Consider the following 12,407-nt stretch of genomic DNA (forward strand, 5'->3'; position numbering starts at 1 on the left):
CGTTCAGCCAGTTGGGTTCTCAGTTCATCGCACAGACAGGACTAAATATCTCTCCGGGTAGAAGGGCGGGGGTGTATGTTTCATGATTAAATAATCATAGTGTAATTGTGATAACATTCAGGAACTCAAGTCCTTTTGTTCACCTGACCTAGAATACCTCACAATCAAATGCCGACCATATTACCTCCCAAGAGAATTCTCTTCAGTTATAGTCACAGCCGTGTATATTCCCTCTCAAGACGACCACCCTCAAAGAATTTCACTGGACTTTATGCAAACTGGAAACCACATACCCTGAGGACTCATTTATTGTAGCTGGGGATTTTAAAGAAAATTTGAGGAAAATGCTACCAAAGTTCTATCAACACATTGACTGTAGCACTCGAGCTGCTAAAACACTGGACCGTTGCTACCCCAACTTCCAGAATGCCTACAAGGCCCTCCCCTGCCCTCCTTTTGGCAAATCTGATCACGACTCCATTTTGCTCCTCCCTTCCTTTCATATAGGCAGAAACTCAAACAGGAAGTACCTGTGCTAAAGACTATACAATGCTTGTATGACCAATCGGAATCCATGCTTCAAGATTGTTTTGATCACGCGGACTGAGATATGTTCTGAGTAGCCTCCGAGAATAACACAGACGAATACACTGATAGGGTGACTGAGTTCACCAGGAAGTGTATAGGAGATGTTGTCCCCACTAAAACCTTCCCCAACCAGAAACCGTAGATGGATGGCAGCGCAAAGCTGAAAGGGCAAACCACCGCATTTAACCATGGCCAGGTGACTGGGAATATACAGTGTAGTTCATGGTGTTTACGGACATATTCAATCAATCCCTACCCCAGTCTGCTGTCCGCACATGCTTCAAGAGGGTCACCACTTTCCTGTTCCCAAGAAAGCTAAGGTAACTGAGCATTCCACTGCTGGCTTCTGAAGCTAAGCAGGGTTGGTCCTGGTCAGTTCCTGGACGGGAGACCAGATGCTGCTGGAACTGGTGTTGGAGGGCCAGTAGGATGCACTAATTCCTCTGGTCTAAAAAATATCCCAATGCCCCAGGGCAGTGATTGGGGACACTTCCCTGTGTAGGGTGCAGTCTTTCAGATGGGATGTTAAACGGGTGTCCTGACTCTCTTGAGGTCATTAAAGATCCCATGGCACTTATCGTAAGAGTAGGGGTCTTAACCCCAGTGTCCTGGCTCTCTGAGGTCATTAAAGATCCCATGGCACTTATCGTAAGAGTAGGGGTGTTAACCCCGGTGTCCTGACTCTCTGAGGTCATTAAAGATCCCATGGCACTTATCGTAAGAGTAGGGGTGTTAACCCCGGTGTCCTGACTCTCTGAGGTCATTAAAGATCCCATGGCACTTATCGTAAGAGTAGGGGTGTTAACCCCGGTGTCCTGACTCTCTTGAGGTCATTAAAGATCCCATGGCACTTATCGTAAGAGTAGGGGTGTTAACCCCGGTGTCCTGACTCTCTGAGGTCATTAAAGATCCCATGGCACTTATCGTAAGAGTAGGGGTGTTAACCCCGGTGTCCTGACTCTCTGAGGTCATTAAAGATCCCATGGCACTTATTGTAAGAGTAGGGGTGTTAACCCCGGTGTCCTGACTCTCTTGAGGTCATTAAAGATCCCATGGCACTTATCGTAAGAGTAGGGGTGTTAACCCCGGTGTCCTGACTCTCTTGAGGTCATTAAAGATCCCATGGCACTTATCGTAAGAGTAGGGGTGTTAACCGCGGTGTCCTGACTCTCGGAGGTCATTAAAGATCCCATGGCACTTATCGTAAGAGTAGGGGTGTTAACCCCGGTGTCCTGACTCTCTGAGGTCATTAAAGATCCCATGGCACTTATCGTAAGTGTAGGGGTCTTAACCTCGGTGTCCTGGCTAAATTCCCAATCTGGTCCTCAAACTATCACGGTCACCTAATAATCCCCAGTTTACAATTGGCTCATTCATCCCCCTCCTCCTCTCCCTGTAACTATTCCCCAGGTCTTTGCTGCAAATGAGAATGTGTTCTCAGTCAACTGACCTGGTAAAATAACAGATGGATAAATAAATAAAACGACTATCGTCCCATAGCACTCACTCTGTCATCATGAAGTGCTTTTTTTGGATTGATTTAGGATTGATTGAGCATTATTGTTGTATTGAGAAACTGTATAACCATTGAATTGTAATGATGTGTATAAGACAAAAAACAGAGTGACTTAATAAAAGCTTGATACTTTGATAACTAGAACAGATTAACGATCTGGAGAGCAAACGCCTTTGACACTCTCACTGAACAGAAAGTGACCCTGGTTATAGGTTAAAGTGATTGCACTAAAGAATATTCTTTGTGTGGACAATATATTTTTAAGAGTCAAAACATATACCAATACTAGTTTCCAAGTGACTACTAGCTGACGAGCATAATAACTACCAGGAGTTGTTATTAGGTATTGATATATACAGAGGTAAGGAAGTATAGGAGGAATCCATTACGCTTAAGAATATTTAAATAGGAGTATATCTATCCAAGGCCTCAAACTAGACCGGAAAATAAGGGAGTGTCAACGTGAACAAAGGAACAAACCCAACTCACACGAAGGGCCATTACGAAGAAATAGAAGGGTTGGTAGGGCCACACGGCTAGGCCCTTGTTACACCGCAGTAACTAAAGTCCTAAAGTACTCTGCCCAGCCAGAGGCCCTTGTTACACCACAGTAACTAAAGTACTCTGCCCAGCCAGAGGCCCTTGTTACACCACAGTAACTAAAGTCCTAAAGTACTCTGCCCAGCCAGAGGACGGGGTGGAGGATTTTGCTGCAGGTTTTGGGCACCGTGACACAGATCCTAGGCTGTAATTGTAAATAAGAATGTTAACTGACTTTCCTAGTTAAATAAAATGTAAGAATGCTGTTCATTGACTACAGCTCAGCATTCAACACCATAGTAACCCTCCAAGCTCATCATTAAGCTGGAGGCCCTGGGTCTGAACCCCCCCTGTGCAACTGGGTCCTGGACTTCCCGACTGGCCACCCCCAGGTGGTGAAGGTAGGCAACAACATCTCCACTTCACTGACCCCCCACAAGGGTGTGTGCTCAGTCCCCTCCTGTACTCCCTGTTCACCCACGACTTCGTGGCCATGCACACCTCCAACTCAATCATAAAGTTTGCAGACGACAACAGTAGTAGGCTTGATTTCCAATGATGAGACAGCCTACAGGACTCTGAGAGTGTTCTCAATATTCTTAATTCCATTACTGTGAAGTTGTTATATGACTACAGGGTTGAAGGAACATCTGCTAAACACGTGACCAATAACATTTTATTTTTTACTCCCCAAATACAGGTACAAGCTTGTAGCATCATACCCAAGACTCTAGGCTGTAATCGCTACTAAAGGTGCTTCAACAAAGCTTGGGGATTTGAGTAAAGGGTCTGAATACTTATGTAAATGTGATTGGTTTTGTTTCTTTTCTCCAAAAGCCTTTCTTTGCTTTGTCGTTATGGGGTAGTGTGTCAATTGAGGGGGGAAAAAAACTATTAAATCCATTTTAAAACAAGTCGTTAACATAACATGTCTGTATACTTTCCAAATGCACTGTAACCCATCAGACCCCATCAATGAATCACTCGTATCTGCATGTCCAGCCCTTATATTTAGCTTCACAATTAAGTGTTTTACCATGTTATCTTCTGTAATGTTTCCACTGCAGTCGTTGTGGATGAGCTTTTCATTGCTTTTAAGAGCTTGTTAATTAATCAGAAAACCAATGGAACAAACCAGAAGTCTGGAGCTCAAACAATCTATATTTTTTTAAAGGGGCTAGAAGTGGGACTGTAGGAGTTAACATCAGTAACATTCAGACACTCAGTTGGCAGGCAACACACAGGGCTGTACTAACAGCAACACAAGTAGTACAGGTAGACTCTGGTGTTCAGTAGTACAGGTAGACTCTGGTGTTCAGTAGTACAGGTAGACTCTGGTGTTCCGCTGCAGACTGCTTTTTATTGTGGTAGATGTTCGACACCGCGTCCAGGTCAAACTGTACACAGTGACAGTCAGATTCTCCGGTAACAGTCTACTGGTCCTTCAGCTCCTTCAGTCTCCTGATGGCCGACTTCACTGTGACTGCAGACGTCGTGCTGGAACAGAGAGCGAACACAGAGGAGAACGGTGGTTTAGCACACACAGTGGAAACATACTGAACTCACAACACCAAGGGCCAGGCAGTTTCCCTGCACACAGGGTAAGTCTAGTCCTGAACTAAGAATCTCCATGAAGTGCTCCAGTCCTGGACTAGGCTCAACCTGTGTCTGGTAAATCAGTTGCCAATAGCAACCGGTGTTGATTTGACCTCGTCTTTTAGGTCATTCTCCTGCTAAAAGGTGACTTCTTCCTCTCGGATTTTGCCTGTGCTTAGTTTGTAACCTGGAACTCAATTACAAGGATAGTCATGACATGATGCAGCCACTCAGTGCCCCAAACAGGGAGAGTGGCACCCGGTGCCCCAAACAGGGAGAGTGGCACCCGGTGCCCCAAACAGGGAGAGTGGCACCCAGTGCCCCAAACAGGGAGAGTGGCACCCAGTGCCCCAAACAGGGAGAGTGGCACCCAGTGCCCCAAACAGGGAGAGTGGCACCCAGTGCCCCAAACAGGGAGAGTGGCACCCAGTGCCCCAAACAGGGAGAGTGGCACCCAGTGCCCCAAACAGGGAGAGTGGCACCCAGTGCCCCAAACAGGGAGAGTGGCACCCACCAAACAGGGAGAGTGCACCCAGTGCCCCAAACAGGGAGAGTGGCACCCAGTGCCCCAAACAGGGAGAGTGGCACCCAGTGCCCCAAACAGGGAGAGTGGCACCCAGTGCCCCAAACAGGGAGAGTGGCACCCAGTGCCCCAAACAGGGAGAGTGGCACCCAGTGCCCCAAACAGGGAGAGTGGCACCCAGTGCCCCAAACAGGGAGAGTGGCACCCAGTGCCCCAAACAGGGAGAGTGGCACCCAGTGCCCCAAACAGGGAGAGTGGCACCCAGTGCCCCAAACAGGGAGAGTGGCACCCAGTGCCCCAAACAGGGAGAGTGGCACCCAGTGCCCCAAACAGGGAGAGTGGCACCCAGTGCCCCAAACAGGGAGAGTGGCACCCAGTGCCCCAAACAGGGAGAGTGGCACCCAGTGCCCCAAACAGGGAGAGTGGCACCCAGTGCCCCAAACAGGGAGAGTGGCACCCAGTGCCCCAAACAGGGAGAGTGGCACCCAGTGCCCCAAACAGGGAGAGTGGCACCCAGTGCCCCAAACAGGGAGAGTGGCACCCAGTGCCCCAAACAGGGAGAGTGGCACCCAGTGCCCCAAACAGGGAGAGTGGCACCCAGTGCCCCAAACAGGGAGAGTGGCACCCAGTGCCCCAAACAGGGAGAGTGGCACCCAGTGCCCCAAACAGAGAGTGGCACCCAGTGCCCCAAACAGGGAGAGTGGCACCCAGTGCCCCAAACAGGGAGAGTGGCACCCAGTGCCCCAAACAGGGAGAGTGGCACCCAGTGCCCCAAACAGGGAGAGCGGCACTCAGTGCCCCAAACAGGGAGAGCGGCACTCAGTGCCCCAAACAGGGAGAGCGGCACTCAGTGCCCCAAACAGGGAGAGTGGCACCCAGTGCCCCAAACAGGGAGAGTGGCACTCAGTGCCCCAAACAGGGAGAGTGGCACCCAGTGCCCCAAACAGAGCACTTTGTATTCTGGGCAAAAACTTCAATTCTTTGCAGTATTACTTCTTTGCAAACAGGACAAATGTTTAAACCCTCTGAACAAAGAAAGGTCAAGGTACACGACGCTGTCAATATATTTCCAACTCTGAAGATGAATGTTTTCAGAGATGGGCATCTCCAAGAGTGAATGAACGAAGCGTTACTCCGTGGACAGAATACTGCTGCAGACTTTAGTTCCAGCCATGCTGTAACACCAGTGTTTCCAGACCAGCGCTGATGGAGAGGAAGACACTAAACTATTGACATGTTGCCGTGGCTCATTTCCACACAGGACAGATCATACCAGAGATGTTACCTGCTAATCCCAGTCTGGAGGGACAAATCACCACTATACCAGAGATGTTACCTGCTAATTCCAGTCTGGAGGGACAAATCACCACTATACCAGAGATGTTACCTGCTAATCCCAGTCTGGAGGGACAAATCACCACTATACCAGAGATGTTACCTGCTAATCCCAGTCTGGAGGGACAAATCACCACTATACCAGAGATGATACCAGCTAATCCCAGTCTGGAGGGACAAACCACCACTATACCAGAGATGATACCAGCTAATCCCAGTCTGGAGGGACAAATCACCACTATACCAGAGATGTTACCTGCTAATCCCAGTCTGGAGGGACAAATCACCACTATACCAGAGATGTTACCTGCTAATCCCAGTCTGGAGGGACAAATCACCACTATACCAGAGATGTTACCTGCTAATCCCAGTCTGGAGGGACAAATCACCACTATACCTGAGATGTTACCTGCTAATCCCAGTCTGGAGGGACAAATCACCACTATACCAGAGATGTTACCTGCTAATCCCAGTCTGGAGGGACAAATCACCACTATACCAGAGATGTTACCTGCTAATCCCAGTCTGGAGGGACAAATCACCACTATACCAGAGATGTTACCTGCTAATCCCAGTCTGGAGGGACAAATCACCTCACATGCTCATATTCTAAAATCCACTTAAAGAACCAAACAGACTTGTTGCGGAGCAAAATCAGCAGGTGGTGACACAGAGCACAACATTTACAGTTTCATTTTGATGGACCGAATAAATATCGAAGTGTTTCCATCACTTTTTTTTATAGCTAAAACGTGTGTTAAAATAGCCTATTCCAGCCTACAGCAGGCAGATACAGTGCAGGTAGACCAGTCTACATGAGATTATTATAGACAGATTATTTGTATTTGTCAAATGGTAGTCAAGCATGGATCATTTCAACAGAATAAGGAAAAGGAGCATTAAGTTCATGACCTTCCACCAGCCTGTGAAGTTCAGAACTTATTTAATCTGTAGCCTAATAAACTACATGCTTTTCATTGTCGTAGTGGGAGGACCACACACCATATCATCGCGTGACTCCAAGTTTACTTCGATATGACGGTTATCATATCAATATTTGGCAAACTGTCTTTTCTCGCATAATTCCTTTTACAGACATAAAAAGATACAATGTCAAACGAACAAATTGTCACATTTATAAAATTGTACTGAAACTTCCTGTTTACATTACAGCTGTCGAGATGTTATTTTTTTACTCACATAAAAGCGGTGGATAGAAACGTGGTTACAGACGCCTAGTCTAATCTGAGGGGGAGATTCGAGCCGGGGATAGATGGAGAAGGCACCCACTCACAGTCCAGAAACACAGTTCTATGTCCAAAGGCTCACAGTGTTACTTACTTGTATGTCCAGGCGCCTCCAGCAACAGTCTTCATGCAGGACCCACAGTGCCAGATACCAACTGCCCTCCTCTTCATCTTAGTCTGATGATTAAACACAAGTAATTATTATTATTTTTTAATTTTACCTTTATTTATTTTACTAGGCAAGTCAGTTAAGAACACATTCTTATTTTCAATGACGGCCTAGGAACAGTGGGTTAACTGCCTGTTCAGGGGCAGAACGACAGATTTGTACCGGGGCTCGGGGGTTTGAACTCACAACCTTCCGGTTACTAGTCCAACGCTCTAACCACTAGGCTACCCTGCTGCCCCACTAGGCTACCCAAGTACTGTTGGTAACGTCAGTTCAATACTGTTATTAACCTCTAACAGTCCACCTCCCAAGCTTCATTATGACCTCATGTTATTAATGTTCCTATGTGTCTGAGAACAGCCACATCCAAAGTTTACCCCAGAATCCAACACCGGTCATACAAAGGATCATTTAGCTGTTTGATCAAATGTAGGACCCCTTTAGGTATCACAAAAAACTATTTGATTAATATTGAATAAGATTTTGAAGTGTGTCCTATACCTAAGAGAGATAAGAAAGCGCAGGAAATGTTTTTTTTGTTTTTTTTTACACATATTTAAGACCTTATTTTTGGGGCCCAAATCTACCTCCACACTTCCATTAACTTGTATGGGTTACCTTCAGACGAGTCCTGGGACCCTTGTGAGGCCGTAGAGCAAAATAGAGAATAGTAATGGTGAGAGTCGTCTTTCCATAGTGGTCATATTAGTATGTAGGCCATACCGGTCGGCGCTACAAACATTTATGGGAAATAAATAGATTTGGGTTGTCTCCGTCTAACAGCGCTCTAGATGTCACCGCAGATGTGGAAGGCAGACAGAGGCAGAAACAACTACATCTCCAGTTTAAACTGACAGGTCGATGGGGATTGTTTTATTATGTTACTTAGATTGACACACCAGTGCATCAATAGACTTAAGAAATCAGTAACCGTTCTGCAGGAACAAAACATCTCTGCCGTCCATGTGTGAATGGCGTATTTGACATGCCGACAGTGGGTGTGTGTATCGTACCTTGCCACAGAAGGAGCAGGTGTACTTGGCGTGCTGGCTGATCTCAATCTTCTTCACCATCTTCCTGAGCGACGCGCCGTAACGCGTGCCATATTTACCCACAATCCCCACCTTCTTGGTGCGCTTGGCCTGAGGAAGAGGGAGACACCAAATTAACACACAATAACCTCGTGCAACGAGCATCCCCCATCTTACAGTTAGCCTTTATAGTAGGAAATGCCACTCCTCCCATTACATAGACAAAAACCTCAACAGGGTTGCAAACAAACATCTAGCTAACATCGTTATATATATGACCTGTCACGTGACCGGGCCAAGCCTGTGCACAACACCCAAATCTAACAAACTGCACTGCTCGGTTGTCGTCAACAAGATCCATCATTCAAACCGGAAAGACAAATAATGCATTTCATTGAAAAGCAATCGATTTTGCATGTGAAAATACTGAATTCTACTCATTACGCCACAACCTACATTACTTGTTTTGAGCAAGGGGCATCCTGAGAGACAGCTCGGTTCCTAAACGAATGCAATCTCTTTCCACCCAGGCCAAACTACTTGTACCCAGGGCAAGTTAATAGAACCCCCTCAATAACTAGCAAGGCAATGACCTCAACCAGCATTTTCTCAAACATCACACGGTCAACCTTGGCAAGCAAACTACCCAAATCTAGTTAAACATGCACCAGCCAACTTACTACGCCTTTTATTTCTTGGCATATAGACAACATGGCGGATGTAACTAACGTCTGCTCTACAACCACACTCGAGAATACAGTTAGTTACATTTTTAAAACATTAAGAGAACTTTAATAAGTTAGTATTAGCTTGGCTGGCAACGATGACTGCAGTCTACAGCGGCGTAACCTGTCTTTAACAGATAGTTAAGGCAACTACAGTAGCTATTGACATAACTAAGCTGTTTATGGTTGTTACAAAAACATCTGTAACTAGCTTGGTAACGGGACCCAATTTTAAGCACTGGGTGCGCAAACCCGAGTGACATGCACATACCGGGCGTCCATTTCTATAACTACCAGTTATGCGAACAGTAAAAACATGTATTTTGGCCATTCGCTCTCAAAAATATCTGCAATAACTTTTGGAGCTAATGGCGAATTATATTAACGGCACATTAAATAAATTGTTATTCCATCAACCGCTTTGGATTAGTTAGATGGGTGTGGATTAGGAAGGGGACATTTTCGTCTCACCATTGTAGTTCTGGAGACGTAGGTCCAAAAAGGAAGCGCACAGTACGCAGGCGCAATTTACCCCTGTGGAATGTATTGCATTGTGGGATGTTGGCGCTGTTGCCTCTCCCCCCCTCAGCAACGCTTCCACTGCTAGAGGTTGCGTTCTATAAAATTACTATTTTGTTTGAATATGGAAGTTGATGTGTAGGATCTAGAATATTTCAGTGATATTTCTGCTGTGTGCAGCCTTGACGGATCCCATGGGATTTTTTTATTTTATTTTATTTTTATTTAACCTTTATTTAACCAGGTAGGCTAGTTGAGAACAAGTTCTCATTCACACTCACTGTGTATAGACTTTTTGTTTTCTTTTGTTCTATTGTATTATTGACTATATTTTGTTTATTCCATGTGTAACTCTGTGTTGTTGTATGTGTCGAATTGCTATGCTTTATCTTGGCCAGGTCGCAGTTGCAAATGAGAACTTGTTCTCAACTAGACTACCTGGTTAAATAAAGGTGAAATAAAATAAATGCTGTGCACTCTATTCTGATAAACCTATTGTTTGCCATGTTATAGCCTTATTTGGACTACTAGAGACGGTGGTTATGTCATTATTATCCAAGCATGTGCATTATTCCAGAGGAAGATTCACACAGGATTCGTTTTTCCAAACTGCCCCCTGTAATTATTTTTTTGACTCATGATGGAAGCCTGTAGGTTTTTATTGTAGGCATGACGATATTTCAACTTCCTGTCTAGATGATAGTACACAACACTGAAAACTCATGCTGCTAAATGTAGGCTATAGGTCCCCCACATACATTTAAACCGATGAACCGTGATCCTCAGTGGTGACCAGTCATTCAGGGCAGGAGGGGCAGAGCCCCACCTGTTTAGCATGTTATTTTTGCATTAATAGGTGTCACATATCAGTTTTCAAACAATGTTTTTTTTAAATTGCCTAAGTGTTCTGTCACACAGGGCGACACTGCAAAAAATACTAAATGTTCCCACAAGAAGGATCGCTGAGACACCTTCCTGTTCAAGTGAGCACAGCACAACAACGATGAGTCCGAAAATGTATTGAATGCTGCTGCATAAATGATTTAATATGCCAGGGAGATATATACTGTCGCTAGGAAAGTAACACTACGTTTATGTTGTGTAGTAAGCTGTTAGTAGCCCATGTGCCTCACCCGAACAATTTGGTCCCTTATCCCCTTATAATTCCGACTACTGTTCTGACTTGGTGGTGCACACGTAGCATATAGCCTGTTTTAAAGAAATGTAATCATTGAATATTGTAAGAGCTTTCATTGACTGCTTATATGCCCCCTTTATTTATCCTATCGTTCTGAATCAGTGTACAGGGAGAATACTATGATAACGGCCCATGTTCTGAATTCTGTCGCTGTACATTTCAAGAGTGCTGAACAAATAGTTATATTGACTACGTCCGTCGCTGACAGACAAGGCTCCACTGACAGCCAGGTGTAGCAGTGGTAAGACTTCACAAAAATACCAAAACGAAACAGTCCTGTCTGGGACAGACACAGGAAACAACTACCCACCAATCATAGTGGGAACACAGGCTACCTAAATATGGTTCTCAATCAGAGACAACAATTGACAGCTGCCTCTGATTGGGAACCATTCCAGGCCAAAAGCAGAAATACAAAAGATAGAACAAAAACATAGAATGCCCACCTCAACTCAGAGACATATTAAAGGAACTAAGGTCAGGACGTGACAATGGGGCTGAAAAGAAAGCTCTGGTGTTGGGACAGCTTTATGTAAGCTTTATGCCATAACAGTTTGTGGGAACTGTTTGTCACCCTTATATTGCAATTAATGTATTGTTTAGTGTTGTGTTGTGGCTTTGCTGGCATGCTTCAACAACAACAAAAGTTTGAGTTTTCCCCACCAAGATTTACATGCTAAAATCACCACAGGTGAGCATTATCATTATTTTAGTAATCCATTCATGGTCGATGTCCTTCCTGATAACATTGTCCCACATCCTGCTGATTTCAGCTGCTGAATCGTATTTTCACTTGACTGTGTTTATGGATGAGAAAGGGAACTTGGCATTTCCAAAAAGTTTAGCGGGGATGATGTCTCTCCAGGAACAGGGTTGGAGTGAAAACCTATAGAAGGGATGCTGCTTTGTGATCTATTGCCTCGGACAGGGCTCTCTAACCCTGTTCCTGGAGAGAGACCCTCCTGTAGGTTTTCACTCTAACCCTGTTACTGGAGAGAGATCCTCCTGTAGGTTTTCACTCCAACCCTGTTCCTGGAGAGAGACCCTCCTGTAGGTTTTCACTCCAACCCTGTTCCTGGAGAGATACCCTCCTGTAGGTTTTAACTCCAACCCTGTTCCTGGAGAGATACCCTCCTGTAGGTTTTAACTCCAACCCTGTTCCTGGAGAGATACCCTCCTGTAGGTTTTCACTCCAACCCTGTTCCTGAGAGAGACCCTCCTGAGGTTTTAACTCCAACCCTGTTCCTGGAGAGATACCCTCCTGTAGGTTTTAACTCCAACCCTGTTCCTGGAGAGAGACCCTCCTGTAGGTTTTCACTCCAACCCTGTTCCTGGAGAGAAACCCTCCTGTAGGTTTTAACTCCAACCCTGTTCCTGGAGAGAAACCCTCCTGTAGGTTTTAACTCCAACCCTGTTCCTG

At 45.5% G+C, this 12,407-nt stretch overlaps 1 protein-coding gene across 1 annotated transcript; it reads right to left on the reverse strand.

The window, feature by feature from the left end:
* Positions 1-3,966: 3,966 nt before the first annotated feature.
* Positions 3,967-9,818, reverse strand: LOC135508537 (large ribosomal subunit protein eL43). Its single transcript, XM_064928795.1, has 4 exons — positions 9,742-9,818; positions 8,528-8,656; positions 7,440-7,522; positions 3,967-4,141 (listed from the first exon to the last, which is right to left on the reverse strand). Exons 1-4 carry the CDS (start codon positions 9,742-9,744, stop codon positions 4,078-4,080), a joined length of 279 nt encoding a protein of 92 aa, XP_064784867.1. The 5' UTR covers positions 9,745-9,818; the 3' UTR covers positions 3,967-4,077.
* Between the last annotated feature and the right edge of the window lie 2,589 nt (positions 9,819-12,407).

This window comes from Oncorhynchus masou, chromosome 3, assembly GCF_036934945.1.
Source record: "Oncorhynchus masou masou isolate Uvic2021 chromosome 3, UVic_Omas_1.1, whole genome shotgun sequence".
Lineage (NCBI taxonomy): Eukaryota > Metazoa > Chordata > Actinopteri > Salmoniformes > Salmonidae > Oncorhynchus > Oncorhynchus masou.

What these genes read in the sequence shown, in the direction of transcription:
- LOC135508537 (XM_064928795.1), bottom strand. An exon ending in CCTGCTCCTTCTGTGGCAAG is followed by an intron (nt 7,523 to 8,527) that starts GTACGATACACA and finishes TTTAATCATCAG; the next exon opens with ACTAAGATGAAGAGGAGGGC. An exon ending in GGAGGCGCCTGGACATACAA is followed by an intron (nt 4,142 to 7,439) that starts GTAAGTAACACT and finishes TCTCTGTTCCAG; the next exon opens with CACGACGTCTGCAGTCACAG.